The 18,075-nt window shown below is 46.4% G+C and overlaps 1 protein-coding gene across 1 annotated transcript; it reads left to right on the forward strand.

The window, feature by feature from the left end:
* Positions 1–8,011: 8,011 nt before the first annotated feature.
* On the forward strand, positions 8,012–12,737 carry zfp64 (zinc finger protein 64 homolog (mouse)). The gene is made up of 6 exons (XM_062392789.1): positions 8,012–8,245; positions 8,377–8,550; positions 9,112–9,261; positions 9,436–9,498; positions 9,754–10,005; positions 10,943–12,737. The coding sequence occupies exons 1-6, from the start codon at positions 8,224–8,226 to the stop codon at positions 12,328–12,330; spliced, it is 2,049 nt and encodes a 682-aa protein (XP_062248773.1). The 5' UTR covers positions 8,012–8,223; the 3' UTR covers positions 12,331–12,737.
* Positions 12,738–18,075: the final 5,338 nt, after the last annotated feature.

Below are 18,075 nucleotides of genomic sequence, written 5' to 3' on the forward strand. Positions count from 1 at the left end.
CGCAGAGACAGAGACAGAGACAGAGACAGAGACAGAGACAGAGACAGAGACAGGGACAAAGACAGAGACAGGGACAGAGACAGAGACAGAGACAGGGACAGAGACAGAGACAGAGACAGAGACAGAGACAGAGACAGGGACAGAAACAGAGACAGAGACAGAGACAGACACAGAGACAGAGACAGAGACAGAAACAGAGACAGACACAGAGACAGAGACAGGGACAGAGACAGAGACAGAGACAGAGACAGAGACAGACACAGACACAGACACAGACACAGACACAGACACAGACACAGACACAGACACAGAGACAGAGACAGGGACAGAGACAGACACAGAGACAGACACAGACGCAGAGACAGAGACAGAGACATATGGACAGATAGGCACCAATCAAGATGAATAAGTCACTACACAGGAAAAAAAAGGATTTTCACTTACAGATGACACATGACTATTTTATATCCTGTGGAGTTCCAGGACCTTTTATTTACTCAAGACGTTTTTCCCCCCCGCACACCGAGCGAGCTCAGAGACAGAGGAATTGGCCGGGGAAGACGCGGGGCAGCGAGGAGCGGCTGGAGAACCCTATACCGAGATGCTAAAAGATGGATGCTGTCGATTGAGCGTTATGAATATTTTACTGAGACGTTTCTCCATCAGAGCTTTTTCCAACACTATCTTCCTTTGCATAAAAAAAAAGAAAGAATATAAGAAGTAAAGAAACAAAAACAACGGCTTCGGAAGTCGTCTGCCATTTTAGCAGTGACTAGCCATCGCCCACCCCCCCCCCCCCCACCACTCCCTCTCCTGTGTTATCTCGCTCAAAGCAGTGCCATCCCTCCATTGTAATAACGCCGCTTCCCAGCAGCCCTTGGAATGACCTTTCTTTAATTAACTGCATCTTGATGAGCAGATCTACATAGAATGTGAAGGTTAATTAATGAAGTATCACTGCTTGCTCTTAAAACCATCACCTAGCGAATGACAGCCGCCCCCCCCCTCCCCCGATCTCATTAGCAGTGGCAGACCAATGGACAGCTCGGCTCTGGCCAGTGCATCTCAAGTAAATTGTATCAAAGACAGGCTCCTTTGATTTCCTTCATATGGCCACGTTGGACCATATTCTGACTCCACACTTTGAATAATATATGAGAAAAGCTCACAAACACACACACACACACACACAAACACACACACACACACACACACACACACACACACACACACACACACATACATCTTGCATCACGTAATGTGTCCGTGTTTTTCTCTGAGGTATGAATCTAGTCAGCGAGGCCATAAATAATTCAAATGAAGGTAAAATAATATTTCAATTAAGATCCATGTAATCTGTTTCCTGCAAACGAATACATGACGGATGGTGATGGATAATTCGTGTGGTATTGCACAGTTTCATCTTGATAAGCTTTCGGTTTCCACGTGATTTCCTTTCAGCGTGGCTTATCGCTGCGACTCGGAAAGAGGATCCACGTGAAGCGAAGGTCGGCCCAACTCCTGAAAGTGTCTCGGAGCCGGTGGAAGACGAGGAACCGCGAGGATCCGGTGTCTTCGGTTACACCGGCCTTTTCCCCCAAAACCGTCTCCTCACGCAGCTTTTTCGTCTATCTCCGATCTATCGGGGGGGGGGGGGCTGTCACCTGCGTATGCACAGCACTTAGAGCACAAACACTCGGTGTACACGCGACACCATCCATCACGCTAGGTTTGTGTTGCTGCAGACTGAAAGGTTTCCCTCGTGGGCTTCACAGGCCAGACGAGCCACCTGGGCTCATTTACCCCCCCACACCCCACACACACCCCCACCTGGCCCGGGACACAGGGACATTAAATCCAAAGTGTCCGAGATGAACTGGCTCCATCAGCGTTGAGTGAAATCTGCAGCTGCTGTAAAGGGTCGAGAACCGAAGACCAGAATCTAAAGGACTGGATACCGATGCAGATTTAAGTGTCTGAGCTCTGCTGCTCTGATTACAGGCAACACAAACATCACTGTATTGTCTAGGTCACTCAACACAACGCAACACAAACTCACAATCCACCTCAAACCTCAAAATGCTTGAGGAGACTGGTAGGACCTCATGCACTGAAACTGTCATTAAGTGTTAAATTACTGTGATTTTGCATGTAAAAAAAAGTTAACTCTGCTTTAAACTCAAAAATTCACATGTTGAATTTTAATTTCTAATTTGTGTTGCAATAAAAAACACGTGGTTATTACAGACTGTCATTTTTGTGGTGTTTTTCATTAAGAAAGTATCCGTCAGTGGCTCCAGAACCAGTTTAAAAGCATCAACTGAGCACTGGAATTGTTCAGAAGCCCAAAGGAAACTCAAACCTCCAGACGTGCATGTGGGTCTCCTCCAGGAATCCTTGTTGTCTCAGCGTTTCTGAGACACGTGGACGTCAGAGCATCAAGGCCTCGGGACAAAACAACAACGACCTGAAGACAAAGTGAGTTTGACGAGTACGTGTCTCCGCGATGTCTGCAGAGTAAAGAACAGAACATGACAGATGAGCCCGGAACCGTCGGGATCCGGCTGCACCAGTTAGCACCAGTTAGCACCAGTTAGCACCAGTTAGCACCAGTTAGCACCAGTAAGCTATTGATTCCCACCGTTTACCACAGAAACCTTCGGGAGAGCAGACACAACCTTGTGTGTGAACGCTGATGATGCTGATTAAATGACAAGTGAAGGAAGAGTGAAGCACCCCCCCCCCTACCCCACCCACCCCCCAACCCCCTGCTGTGTGTGGATCTATAGAATGATCCTCTTTATTTACACGTCTGGAGTGACAGGGAGTTTTTAAAAGCCTCATTTATGGATCAACCGAGTGAATTTCCATTTTGTTTCTCATGAATTGTTGAGCTTCTTGCCGGAGTAAACTTGGTTCCTAATTGGTTGTAGCTCTTTGCCGCCACTGATACGGTGTCACGCCTTCACTTGATGACTGTCAGGTAAACTTTCCGTATAGAAGCGCTGCAGCTCCGTTGAAGTGTCTGTCTGATTCTTTCCCTTTCAGGCCCTGGAATGACACCCCCCCCCCCGAGCCGCACACACACAACGCTGTCACCAAAGACAACTCGGGGAGGAAAGCGAGTGTTTTGAGAGTTTGAAACAAAATAGCTGGTGCAGCGTTTCCACCTCTTCCGTCTGAAATCCTTGACACCAGAGGATTTACAGTGAAGTGAGGTGGGTGCCGTACGCAGCGAGCTGGGGGGGGGGCTGAGTGTAGGATAGGGGGGGGGGTCCACGCTCCACCCGTGCTGACAGGGATCCTCCCTGTAGCGCGTGCCTTTTTTTTTTCCATTAGTTCCTTACTCACTCTCTTGCCCTCCAGACCCGCGGAGTGAGGAAGATTTAAGTGGCCAGTCAAGTGAAATCCCCAAGGTTTGGCAGGTGTGAGGTCTGGCTTCATTATCTACAGACACCTCTGTCCAATTATGAGCCTTGCTCCCCCTGTGACGATGATGATGCTGTGTGTGTGTCTGTGTGTGTGTCTGTGTGTGTCTGTGTGTGTGTGTCGGTCATGAATAAGCCAGCCTCGTTGTTATCTGTCTAACGATCAAGATTCCCTCCTCCGTCATGACATCATTGACAACTTAACAGGGGGGGGGAATGCACATGTGCACACACAGTCACACCTTTACACACACACACACACCCACACACAGACACACACACACGCCTCTTTTGTTTGGATTTAGCTCAGTACATCTGTCTACACCCAAAATACCCAGTGGCCTCGTTTCCCTGCTCCGTTCTACTGGGAGTTACAACATGTTAAAGGTGAGTTCCCCAGTGATTAACATTAAGATTTACTAATAAGAAAACAAGAACCACATTAAATTACCCACAACCCCCCTGTGATCTGAAGTCTCTCTGCCTTTTCATGCATCTCTGTGGCTTCTTCTCCATTCTGCTGACCCACTGGTTCCAACATGTCAGCTTCATGCCTGGTGAGCTGCTTTAAACAGGCGCGGGGTCTCTCTCGCTGCCCCCTGCTGACACTAAAGCAGAATGCAGGGCGACCTCGGTGCATTAGATGCCAGAGCCCGACCCCGCTGGAGACCAGAAGCTCGAAAACAACATCCACATTCCACGTATAGCTGCCACCACGGGCCCGTAAACACTCGTGCAAACCTCCACATCAGCAGAAACACGTAGAATTTGACTCAAGATAAAGAAACAGTATGAACTCGGTCTTTATTTACACCCCGGCGTGTTTTCTCGGGGGTTGAACTCTCTCCTGCTGGAGGCCCAGCTATTGTCTGAGCAGCCACATGCAGCCTCTCGTCCCCGGTCCGCCCTGCACTCATCTGCAGCCCCATCATCTGCATCAGTTGGCAGATACAAAGAGTGTAGCGCCGATTTGTGTGTGAGCATGTGTGTCTTCTGTGTGTGGCGGCGTGCACGCCCCTGTGTGTTTGTGTGCGCGTGTCCGTGCACCTTGTGTCCTTCTCTTTACGTGATAGAGAGGGAGCGTCGGAGGCATCTGATGGTTCCCAGACTCTGGCTCCATTTTATCTGATGCTGCGATGGCAGCTGCTGACCGAAGGAATTCATACGTGTGTGTATAATTCGTCTTACGGCTCAAAACAAACACGTCTTCTACTCACTCTGCTCGGACGGGACACAAACAGAGGGTCACTACGTGTGTTTGGTTTTCGGAGTCGCTTGATTATAAATCTCAGGGCAGCCCATAAATACAATGGAGCTCAAACCCAAGCAGGTTAGCCGGTGTGTTCCCTCAGAGCTGTGTGTATACACAACGAGCCGCAGAGATACACAACTGTGGGCTGAGGCATGTTGCTCCCCGGCTTTGAACTCGCCATTTTTATTTGCTTCCTCTTAATGATAATAATCTGGGGCCTGGCCGCGGCGGCGGGAACGAGCCTCCCCTGAATCACAAAGAGGGAAAAAAGAAATGACATGAATTAATTATGAGGAAAAATTACTCAAACTCTGCACACCACGACCTGCCGCGGCACGCTGAGCGGCCGGGCCCTCAGGTGACAAAGACGGATAAATATTTTACGTCTAAATACGATTTTGGGGTGTGTGTGTGGGGGGGGGGGGGGGGGGGGGGGGGGGTTTTGAGGCGGCTGTCTGAGAATCCTGCAGCACCGGGACCAGGCGTTGAGCTGAAGTGGGACTCTGGGGTTGTCTCTGTGTCTCTGAGTCTCTGTGTCTCTGAGTCTCTGAGTCTCTGAGTCTCTGAGTCTCTGGTCTGGACACAGGCAGAACTCCAGCACCAGGTCCCTGTGCCGAGCTCGGTGAGGAGGCCTGTGTGTCGCCGGCGAGCCGAGTCAGCCGCGCTCTTTGGGTGCCCTCAGGTGGAAGCCGGGTATAATTGCTGTTGACAACCTACAAGTCATTGTGCAATTAAAGCATCTGCCGCTCCGGTGTGGCAGCGGGCCGTGATGCCTTGTGACAGCCCGTAGCCATTAAGCAACTGTAAGCAGCTGGCGTGCCTCGGTGGGGGGGAAGTAATGTGACAGAGGCGCCCCCCCCCCCCTATTGTTGCCCTTGTCTCATTGGGGAAAAGAGGGACATTACATCACTCACTGAACACTTGGGGGGGGCGTCTCCGGGATGGGGAGGGGACACATCTAGAAATGAGACCGAGCACAGCTGGATGTTGGGAGGAGTACTTCTGAAAACTAGAGTTTAATGGTTTTGTGAGGATGAGGGAAGTGGAAAGTACCAGTAGAGATACTGGTGTTATTGTGAATTAGTTCTTTAACGATCAGCTGGTTGATTGGTGAGTTGATAGAAAATAAATTGGCAACACTTCTGATAATCATTTAATCTTTTAAGTAGTTTTTAAAGAAAAAATTGACAACATTTTAAAAGTTTTTTAATGTTTTTGCTCTCTTGGTTTTCTAATTTAATATATTTGAACTGTTTGAGAAGTGAATTCATGTGGGTCAGCCTGATGCTGTATTCTAGAGGCCATATGATATATTGATTATAGAGAATAATCAGCCGAGATCATGGATGAACATCACAATGTGTCGGAGGCTTGTTTCCTCACAAGTGACCAAACAGCTCGACCACGGCCGGACGGACGATTTCACTGAGCTGTGAAAAGTGAAATAAATATAAACGAACAATTCTTTAGATTGTAAAAAACAGAAAAAGAAGAAATGAAGTGAAGATCAGAGCAGCTGGTCCGTCCTCTGAGGAGATGACATAAGTCTTTTCTTTAATTACCACATTTCTGAGTCATTTCATGCAAATCTGGGCTTTTGATGTTCGTTTAGCTGCGGCCGAGTTCGCGGGGGATCAGTGTGCACACGATTTGCACGCTCTTCGGTCAGATCGTATTATTTATTTAATCATCTCCTCCTCGTGTCTTTCAAATTCTCTAAAGTACGGGCCTGAGAAAGACGTACGCTCTTTTTGATTCATTAGAAATATTAAAAAATCTGATTCAAAGACGCTAATCATCGATTAATCAGATTCATGAGGTCAGATGTGTACATATTGAATATATACATGTTTTATTACCTCTTTAGGACCTTTTCACGTAGAAGAACTCACCTCAAGGGAACTAAAGCTCGGTCTTAATGAAGTAAAAACCTAATTTCTGAGCTCCTGGTTATGTTCTGAGGTATCTCTGTGTATGTGTGTGTGTGTGTGTGTGTGTGTGTGTGTGTGTGTGTGTGTGTGTGTGTGTGTCTCAATATATGCGGTCCAGGTATCACTCACATTCTGGGGACAAAAAGCAAGTCGGCATAATGTGAATAATTTTAATTTAAGGTGAATACATGTTTAAGGTCAGGATTATGTATTGTAATAAATGTAAGTCAATGTAGTGTGTTTGTGTGACTGTGTGTGTGTGTGTGTGTGTGTGTCTGTGTGTGTGCGCCTCGTGTCTGACTCTGAAGGATTTGCTGCTTCAGCAGGGAAGGAATCAGTCCTGTTGCCTTTGCCATGCAGGAAAGTCGGCGTAAGGAAATTCCTGAGCTTCACAGTGGCAATCAGGCAGTTAAGGAGCTGCCAGAGAAAATGGAGCCGCACGTCACTCACTTTCATGGCTTATTCACACCAGCACCACCGCGCCGGCACAAAGAGAGAGGCCTCCTCACTCACTCACCCCAACAGGCCAGGAAATTGTCCTCTGCTTCAGAGCTGCTGGAGTGTGTGTGTGTACGTGTGTGTCTGTGTGTGTGTGTGTTACAACAGAAAGCTCACCTCGATCTAAAGCAGCACAGCAGGTGTTGTGTGGTTTTAATCTGAAATGTGCAAACGCTGCAGCTTCTTCAATCCAAGTGTCAGGAACCAGCGTTTTGTGTTAGTGGGTCATTGTGTTCCACATCCAGTCCAGCAGGGGGCAGCAGAGCTGTCATTAGACTTGTTTTAAAAGGCTATGGAATTATTTCAATGTAGTTTTCTTTGAGTGCAGTCCTCTGTTAATTAATTAAGTTTTATTTAAAATAAACAACCTCAATTCAATTGTTTGTGTCAATGCTGCGTTCAAGAGCTTGTGAATCCCTAAACAAACATAGTTTAAACTTGTTATTATAACAGACTTGTAATTAGTGTTTTTATTATTTGACTCTCAGATTATAAAGTCAAAGTCATGAAATGAACTGAACTAAGTTTTTGTGTCTGTGTGTATCTGAATTTAAAATGTGGTTTTACTTTTATCATTTATGTGTTTATAAATTATATATTGTGTCCTAGAAAGGTGCTGTGAAATGAAATTTATTATTTGGATTATTTGTTACTAAATACAATTTTATATAAAAACAAAAATGTACAAAGCTTTAAATAAAAGTAAATCAAAATAATCAAAATACACCAGATATGAAGGCTTGACAGCTTTGTATAATCTGACTATAAATGTAAAAAAAAACTGACAAAAAAATGAAGTAAATACAAAATAATATCTTTCACAATGTAGTTTTTTTTATGTTTCTATACTTTGATAAATTTAAATTTTCCCACTGCCCATAAAAGCAACGCGTGACGTCACCCGGACGACAGAAACGCACGCCTGTCCCCGCTGCCGTAAACCTCCGGCGAGGTGTCGCGAAGCCCCTCCGTGTTTGTCGAGAAGTAAACAGTTGTTTAGAACAGAGACTCGAACGTGAGGAACACGCGTGGATCTGCGTCGCGTCCCTCCCGCGTGACTCCGTCGCCTCCCGCGGATCCAGAGGATGAGTTGATCCGGGAACCAGCCGGAGAGATGGCAGCGTACAACACCGGAGGTAGAAAGAACACAACAACCTGAGCTGCAACACAACCTCTCCGTGTGTGCACTATGTTGTTGTCAGGTGTGTGGGTCAAACTGAAACCACGTGTGTGTCTGTGTGTTGTTGTTGTTGTTGTTGTTGTGCAGATGTTGCGGGTCACGCCGTGGTGGTGGAGCTGAGTCCCGACATCCACATCTGCGGCTTCTGCAAACAACAGTACAACAACTTCGACGTGTTTCTGGCCCACAAGCAAAATGGGTGTTCGATCCCCGCCGGGGCCACCGACCCGTCGGGCTCCAGTGCCGCGTCCGCTCTCACAGGTCAGACACTGTGCACGTCAAGTGTGCACGCGCCAGGTTATAGACCGAGCCATGAACCCAGACTCACACAACTCAACTGTGCAGGTTATAGACTGAGCCTAGAACTCAACTGTGCAACATGTGAAGTCTATAACACAACATATAACATCATGTGCAATCTGTTACACTATATAATCATATATACAGTCATTTGTAATGTAATCTGATAACCACGTGCAATCCTTTATATAATCATGTGCACTATGTTACACTATATAATCATGTGCAATATATATCACTATATAATCAGGTGCACGATCTATAACACTATATAATCAAGGGCAAGATATATCACTATATAATCATGTGCACTATGTTGCACTATATAACCATTTGTAATCACACTGTATATATTTTGTTGACAGTGTGTATATCCTGTTTAAATTGTATATATATAATTTTCATCCAGCGTTTATACAGCATGTTTACTTATCTGATCCACTGGTCCTATGTTTTGACCGTTCACTCCCACTCTGGCTTTTCCACTGGTCCCACTCTGGCTTTTCCACTGTTCCCACTCAGATCCCAGTGCCGAGTTTGTTTTCGAGGAGACGTACCAGAGCTGTGTGATGAGAGGCGTCAAAAAGATTCTGACCAAGGCCCAGAAAACACCTTCCAGAAAACTCAAACCCGCCCTGACTACTTCAAAGAGACACAGCTGCTGCTTCTCAGGTCGGTGCCCCCCCCCCCCCCCCCCCCCCCCCGTTTACGACTCTAACACATTCCTGCTCCTCGGCCTCCGAGCACAGAGACCTGTACTTCCTGCCAGTCGACGTTAAATGAACTTTCCACCAGTGCTCGGGCTCCACGCACCTCGTTAACAGCTCCATGTGTCTCCATCCACAGGCTGCACCTTCAAAACACAGTACGGCCAGAAAGACATGGAGCGGCATCTCAAGACCCACACGGGTACGTCACCACAAGTCAAGTTCAAACGTTCAAACACCTCTGCATTCATGTTCGACATAATGAATGTGGTAAATATTGTGTATTTGCTCTGTTACACACAACATCTAGTGTTCCTGTGTCCATCCAGGGAGAGGAACAGGAGCAGTAGTAGTTTTCCTGACTCTTTGTTGAGGGTCAGGGTCATGAGGCGTCTGATTGATTGACCCGTGACCCTCGAGTCAGATCTTGACCCAGGCTGTTGTTGTGGCGGTGCAGGTGAGAAGCCGTTCGAGTGTGAGCTGTGCCACAAGCGCTTCAGCCGGCGGGACAAGCTCAACATGCACAGCCGGCTGCACACGGGCGAGAAGCCGCACAAGTGCAAACTCTGCCCCTACGCGGCGGCCGACAGCAGCAGCCTGAAGAAGCACCTGAGGATCCACTACGACGAGCGGCCCTTCAAGTGCCAGATCTGCCCGTACGCCAGCCGCAACTCCAGCCAGCTCACCGTGCACCTCCGCTCGCACACCGGTAGGCAGACACACAACCTGACCCCTCTGCTGGGGGGGGTTGAGAGACTGGTGTCATTAGGGGGCGGAGCAGCTCGATGCTGATTCCTTATTGTTTTTATTGCCATTATTCTTTCTTATTATTTTCACTCCTAAATCCCAGGCAATTCACAGGCACGGAAAATGAATAAGGTCAAGACTATAACAAATAATATTCAGTTTTTACAAATAGCTCATAAACCACTTGGCCTAGAGATCAAAGTCTTTCAATGTCTCCATCTTCTGAGTCGCTAAATCTTTTCTCTATAAGTCTTCTTCCCTTTTCCCACATAATATCAAACATGGGAATAAAATTAACCAAAAGTATGGTTAGGTTCATGTTCAGAAAATGTTCACAGAATCATTTCAATACATCAATTCGCTTCGATTTTACAAGCTTATACATTTTAATCCAGTATGTCTTTTTTCCACATATTTGTAAGACATTGAGATATCAACAAAAAGCACCGACCTGCAGACCTGATTTCTCTTTTCAGCACAATCCACTGATATTTGTCTCAGTGCAAAGTTCTGCATCTGTTCAGAAATCCATCACAACTTTATCTCTCAATATATAAATCACCACTGATGTCTCCGTGCACAGTCTCTTTGGATTTCAAATAGTTCTCAGATCTATGGATTGATGAGTCAGCGGTGTGGCTCAGTTTCTCATTGTATATAGTAAAGAATTTTAGAGCGATGATGATAAAGGCAGATTATTAATCCCAGTTCCACCCATGTGATGTCTTGTTGTCCTGAGATGTGAGGAGCTGGGTGGAGCCCATGTCTCCCTGACGGTGCAGTCGCCTCCTCCGCTGCTACAAAGACTGACAACAATTTATCTTTGTTTTTTAAATTTGGATTGGAATGAGATCCCTGAGCCCTATTTTCACGATATTCTTTGTTTTTATTTTTGAAAGGGGACGCACCGTTCCAGTGCCAGCTGTGTGACGCAAAGTTCAAAATCAACTCCGACCTAAAGAGACACGTCCGGATTCACTCTGGTGAAAAGCCGTACAAGTGTGAGTTCTGTGATTACCGCTGTGCCATGAAGGGAAACCTAAAGTCTCACATGCAGATCAAACACGGCACCGAGAACTCCTTCAGCTGCGAGCACTGCGAGTTCCGGTGCGCCAACAAGACCGCCCTGCGCCAGCACACCCGGGAGCACCAGCCCCTCCAGCCCATGCAGTGCGCCAAGTGCACTTACTCCTGCTCCAGCAAGGGGGCGCTCAAAGTCCACGAGAGGATCCACTCGGAGGAGCGGCCCTTCAGATGTGACTTCTGCAACTTTGCCTCCAAGCAGCGCAGCAACCTCGTCATTCACACGAAGAAGTTCCACTCGGATAAGCCGGAGAGAGGCGGCGGCCGGGGAGCAGGGAGAAGTGGAGGAGGAGGCGAGTCTCCGAAGCCGATCGGCTCCCGGTACCGGGCCAAGCTGGACGCGGCCCGAGCCTTCAGCTGCGACGCGTGCCACGCCTCCTTCGTGCGGGAGGACTCGCTGCGGAGCCACAGGAAGCAGCACCGAGACGCCCAGCACGAGCTGCAGCTCCAGCTCTCCGGCCCGGACACGGTCAGCCTGGTTCCCATCACATCCCAGTGCACCACCCAGCTGGAGGTCCCCCTCCCGTCGGACCCGATGGCTCCTTACAGCAATGCACAGCTCAAGATCATCGTGTCTCACCCGCTGGGGCAGCAGAACCCCTTGATCCCAGCAGGTGTGGAGCGGCTGGGTAAGACCAGCGTGGTCCTGCTGAGCCCGGAGAACCAGGACATGGTGGTGAACTCCATGATCCAGCAGGTTAACCTCCTGACCCCTCTGCAGCCGCTGGGGTCGTGTCCGGCTGCAGAGGCTTCCCTCGAGCCCCGGACGGTCCTGCTGACGCAGCTCGGCTCCGACCACACGGACAACCCGCTGCACCAGGCCCTGCTGCAGACGGCCATCACTGCTCAGGACTCCAGCAGCACGCAGGCCTTCATCACCACCTGCTCCGAGCTGGACGGCCTCAACGCCCTGATCCAGGAGGGCGGCACCGAGGTCACGGTGGTGACGGAGGGGAAAGCCGCACCAGGGACCACAGTTACACAACCCGACGTGGTGAGCGGTCCATCGGAGGACATGTTGACAGTGAAGGTCGAGGAGAACATCTTACCCCCTGAGGACAGGATGGGCCTGGGCGGACAGAATGTGGTCGTCCATGGCGTCCCACTGATTGTGTCCACTCAGCCACAGCAGAGCACGATAGAGCAGCTTCCCCCCCACACGCTCTACACAGACTCACACTCGCTGGAGGGGGTCCCACCATGAGCCGAGCGCTTCCCTGTGTTCGTCTTAAAATGAAAAGATTGTAACGGCATCATAAGCTATTTCCTCTGCCAGTAAGAACTCTTTATTCTGAAGGAGACGTTTGTGCGGGACATCGACAAATATCAGTATTTAGTTTCTAGTGTTTAATTTAATAACTAACCACTGAAGATAACAACACCGTTCATTTTATTATTGCTCTAGTTTCCACATTTTAGAATAATGAATTGTCGTCGCAGCACAGCAGATCGCTCCGGACTATTTTAACACTGAAAAGTTTTTGAATATGAAACTTAATCATTCGCACACATCTGTAGTTTCATAGGCTCTATTTTTCAGTTGTATAAAACGTGCTGAACCTACGATCAAGTGTAAAAGAATAAAGTCTGAAAATAATGATCACAACTTGAGTTTGAAGTTGCCTGTGTTGTGGTTTGTTCTCCCATTTGTCCATTAGGTGGCAGCAGAGCGATGAGAGTAGAATGTATTCTTTGCTCGAACTGTGGATTGTTGCTTTTTCTACCAATGCTTCATATATGAAGTTATTTCTGTCTTTACTTTTGGAAATAATCATTTTCTGCTCCTCGTCGTCAATCGTACATCAGCGTCTTATTTTCTTAAAAGCCAAGTTGCTCTCCCAATAGATTTTCCAATAAAGTGGCCGTCCTGCTCGTGCTCCACTCAGACCTCAGCACTTAGTATTCGCAGGGACCTGAATGAGAAGCTCCTGTGAACAGTTGACCATTGATTTCTCTGCTCGGCACTAATGGCTCCTGATGCAGACGCCACAAACTCCATGAAGTTGGTTGAATCTCTGCGTTCGGCTCAGAGTTGGTCTGTGTGTCTGTCACTGGTTTTAATTTGTGTTTGACTGGTGTATGATGACAAGTGTGATTTAGTAAATCACTCGTGTTTAAACATCATGTACACTTTAAGTAATTATCATTTTTACGTAGAGAAATTCATGTATTGTTGATGTAAAAGTTTCCCGGTAACAAGTACAATTACCTACGAGGCCTGTACTTCAATAATGCTCCTTGGTTTTATTTTACTTTACTGTTATGATATGAGAAATATTGCACTTTATTTTAATTCAGCTAATGTTGATTAACTATTACATCACGAAATTGATATTCTGAGAAATACACATATGTCCTTGCTTGAAACATCTAGCCTGTTTTACCCTGAAGGTTACAGACTCATGCTGAGTTTCATTAAACCATGAAACATGGTGTTCACATGTGACCTTTTGTGACCTCTGGAGAAACCACGCTAACTGTTTTAGCATGTTCCTAGCTAGGCTTTAAACTGAGCTAAACTATATGTAGGTTACGCATGAGAGACAAGTGAGTGTTGTAACTTTACAAGAAAGGAAATCTCACATTTAAGCTGTGAATGCAACGAGGGGCAACATACTCTCATCAAATCAGAAGGGTAATACCTTTATCCCCCCAAATTTGATATATATATATATATTTATATGTGATCATGAGAGACATGAGTAAATGGCTGTATCTGCTAGCTTAGCCTAGCATAAAGGCTGGAAACAGCTTGCGAGTCTATTTATCTGAAGGGTTGTCAGGAGGGAAGGGTCGAGCCCCAAGCTACGTATTTACTTACTTCTGGAGGAAGGAGAATAAATGTGATCTTATCAAGTGGAGACTCGGTGATCCGCGGCGTCACCGGTGATTCATTATGAACATGTTGTGAGATTTCAGAACCTGCGTCTGATCTTCAGGTGGAACTGCGTGAAAAAGAAAAAAGGCCTCTTGAAATTCTGTCACGTAAGAAGACGAGCGTCATGTGGGAAAATCCAGGAGAGCTCAGCGCTGAGGGGCTTTGATCCATTATCACACAGACTTCCAGGCTCTAATCCCCAGCACTCTTGAGGAGGAGCCCCCCCCCCCCCTCAACCTCTGTCCATATGTGACATCACGGCTGAGTCCAGAGCTTCTTTCTATGGGCTGCGACATGTTCAGTGATTTGCTTGAGGAGATTTAAGTGTTCTTTGCAGAGCTTAATTCATCGTGTGTGTTGAAACTATAAATAAACAGAATTTGCCCTCAGTCGAGCTCGTAGCTCTGTCAACGGCACAAATCAAGATTATTATTATTATCTTATTCAATTCTTAAATTCAATCGAGCTTCAGCAGATTGTTCTCAATCGTTTAGATCAGTTTCATAAATCAAGATCCAGGAATTATTCACTGAGAAATCAAGGAACATGTGATAAATTGGCCCTGATTCAGATCCAGACCCAAACTTAAAGAGTTCTTCTGTTACCAAAACCACACCCCAACCAAATATATGCTTTATTGATCCCAAACCTGGAACTCCTTTTGTGTCACAGCTGCATGGTGTCAAACAACACACAACAAAAATATCATATAAAACACACAAAATCCTTGAATCTAAAGGTGTGTGTTTGATTCCCCTGTGTCCCCACCTTCTTGTCTCTGCAGAGAGGAGGAGCAGCCGCTCTAAACTCATCTGTGGATACTGTATGGCACCTCTCAGTTCCTTCCTTCCTGTGTTTGAGATGTCCGCCTTTGAATTGGGTCATAAACGTCCCCCCCCCCCCAAAAAAAAAGCCATTTCCACTCACAGCTGCTTAAAGAAAGAAGAAAGTTGCGATGCATTCCTTCTGGACATAAACCGATTCAGAGAGCACCAGGTGAGAACTGGAAGACGACCGGGAGTACATCACACACACACACAGACACACACACACATGACCGTTGTGCGTTAAGCGGCGTGAAAATGTCAATCGGCCCTAAGTGAATTTGGTATTGCAGTTAATTTCTCTCATCAGAGGTGGTTTATAAATGGCTCAGACAGCCACTGAGTGCAAACTGTGTTCCAGGCTTCACTCCCACAGATACAATCTGTCACTCGCCTCGACAATACCTTTCTGACCTTTGCTTTGTTTGCACACAATTTGCTGTCCCCAGAGTAAACGCCATTGAATGCCTTAATGAAATTAACTGATTGGTAAAGTATTGATATGGATTTGTTTTTCCAATGGAAGCATCTTCTGTTTTTTTTTTCTCCTCCACTGTGACACTATTGACATCTTAAGTGAGTTTTGATTCCTCGGTACACTGGAGGCTTTTATCTTGTCTTTTTTTTTGTTGTTCAATCCTCTTTTCTTGTGTGCGTGTGATAGAAATACAAGATGATAGAGCGAGACGATGTGATCAGCCCCCTTCACAAAAAGACACCTTTGTTTGCTTCTCTGAAAGCAGCGTGATTATTTGTTGAGACATTATTAGGCTAATGTGCCGGAGACTGGAATCAATAGCATCACTTTCGGGGGGCACATTCTGTTTGTGGGATTATTTCAGCTCCGTGGGGGGTTGTTCATATCTTCATCTTTCTTATTTTCTTGTGTTTTTTTTAGAAGGAAATATCTCCCCCACTTCATTTTCTGGCATTCATCGTGTGCATGTTGGAATTATAAAAAAAAAAACAGGAAGGGCCCTCAGTCGAGCTCGCACCTCAGCCAAGGCCCGACAGTTAGATTATTCAATCCTTAAATGTATTTATTGAGACATTATTAGGCTAATGTGCCGGAGACTGGAATCAATAGCATCACTTTCAGGGCACAATCTGTTTGTGCGATTATTTCAGCTCCGTGGGGGGTCGTTCATATCTTCATGTTTTAGTTTTTTTGTGGTTTTTCTCCCCCGCTTCATTTTCTAGCACCTTTCCATGTGTGTTCATTTGGCTTTTTGAGTGTTTATGGTGTTTTGCTCGATCCCAGGCTCGTCAGGAAGTATTAACCCCGACCGGCTCCTTTGTTGTTGTTGCTTTTAAGATTGAAAGCAGCGGTTTGAGACCCGTCCTCAGGGGTCCGAGCGCTGGGTTTTCATTTTGAGCTCATAAACGTCCCCGTTTCTGTGACAATGGGACGCTACAGTATCTCCACACAGAGCCACTGGCTTTTTTTTATAACAATGTCCTTTATAACGACGTGGGCTTCAGCGTTTAGCACCGAGCGCTGAGTGTGATCTCGTGAATGCAAATAACCGGCTATCAGCTTTTGTGATAGAGCAACAAAGACATGTAGCCATTGTTTTCCGGCCCTGCTTCTGTGCCACTAACCCTAAACAAATGAATGTTTTTGCGAGTTTTGACCGTGCACTCGGTGCCACGCATTGAAAAAGGGGGGGGGGGGGGGGGGACAATCGCTCAATTGTTTTCTTTTATTCCATATTTGGTGGGATGTAAGTCGCTGCTGGGAACACTGGGTAAGTGTGGGTCTTCGGGCCATCAGGTTTAGCCGGCGTGCGGATCCAGGATTTGTTTTTTTATGCTGTGTTTTTGTGACACTCTCTGATGGTTCTCACATGTCAGCACGTTGCTTTGTGTTTCCTGTGTCCTGCATTCTCACAGTGGGGAGAGCAGGACAGTGACTTTCTGTGTGCTGCAGCGTTTGTTTACTTTACCAGTCTGTCATTAGACTGGGAGCAGATAGTTTCGTCAATAATTTACATTCATGCTGGTGAAATGTAAAGCAAAGAGAAAAAAAGACAATTTAGAGGTTTTAACTTTATTAAATGTATTAAATTAATAGAATAGAATATTGGGCCAATTAAAGTTATTGCGCAATCAAAGAAAACTATTTTTAAATTTGAGAAATTCCGCTGGTTTCAACAGATGGTTACAAGCAAGCAAAGTATTTTCTTTGTTCTCACATGCCTTATCCTAAGAAAACAAACATGATGGAAATCTGATCTTTACACATACAAGCCATTGTTAGTGTGGTTGTGTGTGTGTGTGTGTGTGTGTGTGTGTGTGTGTGTGAGTGTGTGTGCGTGTGTGCTTAGGTCAGTGTTTACCTTTCCTGCTTCTAAAGCTTTTAATGCTCACAGATACGACCGCTGCCAAATTCTAATTCTTTTCAATGAGTAGGAGAAAGAATAATCCAGGGTGAATATGACTCAATCCTAAAAGCAGCGTGAATCATGAGGCTGTTTACATCCGGCAACTTTACAGGAAAGGTTTATTACAAAATGGTTTCCTGTGTATGTTTCCAAATTTAGTTTAATTCATAAATTGCACCAGAAAACCTTTTTTATTCTCACTCAGATGGTTTCAGTCTCATATCTGCGGCGGTCGAGGTTAATCGGGGTCAACTCAGGTTCTTTCAGTGGATCTGTCCCAAAAAGTATTTTTACTTACCAGTGATAATTCTGGTTATTTTCAGCCTGAGTCAGCAACAGACCCAGGACATGTCCTTGTTTTCATTCTGATATGGTCGAACAGAACGGAGACGGTGATGGGGACAGAGAGAGGAGATAAGATAATTGCTCTGCTTTAACTAATGTCCCCACAAAGGGTCACTTCTTTGGTTGCTGCGAGTAAAATCACAAAATGTGGCCTCTGTCCCCTTCTGCCTTAAATGAAATTATCTCCCTGCCACCATAATGTCAACCCAAGCCCAAGATCTAAGTCGTGGCCTGTCCATATTTGCTGTTTGCTTGACCCCTTCAGGGCACGAACCCTGGCTGATCCTTCATCTGAGGACAAAGCTTATGTTTGCAGTGACATAATAAATGCCTGTGCAGGGACAACAATGGCTGATGAATCCAGAGGCAGTCGGGCACAGTGGACGGCAGAGACACAGGGGACGTGGCCCGAAACTTCCAGTGTCATGGAAAGTTTTCGGACGAGGGCCCACACCTTGGCCAAACACACAGAGCCGTCCTCCGGAGGGGTCGAGTTGCTCGGCGGCGGCGGAGAGAGG

Source organism: Platichthys flesus, chromosome 7, assembly GCF_949316205.1.
Source record: "Platichthys flesus chromosome 7, fPlaFle2.1, whole genome shotgun sequence".
In the NCBI taxonomy this organism is placed as follows: Eukaryota; Metazoa; Chordata; class Actinopteri; order Pleuronectiformes; family Pleuronectidae; genus Platichthys; species Platichthys flesus.

Bases quoted from the DNA above. Each gene is read 5' to 3' on its own strand.
- zfp64 (XM_062392789.1), top strand. From the start codon at position 8,224: ATGGCAGCGTACAACACCGGAG. The intron at 9,499-9,753 runs GTACGTCACCAC...GTGGCGGTGCAG, and splicing joins GCATCTCAAGACCCACACGG to GTGAGAAGCCGTTCGAGTGT. The intron at 10,006-10,942 runs GTAGGCAGACAC...TATTTTTGAAAG, and splicing joins GCACCTCCGCTCGCACACCG to GGGACGCACCGTTCCAGTGC.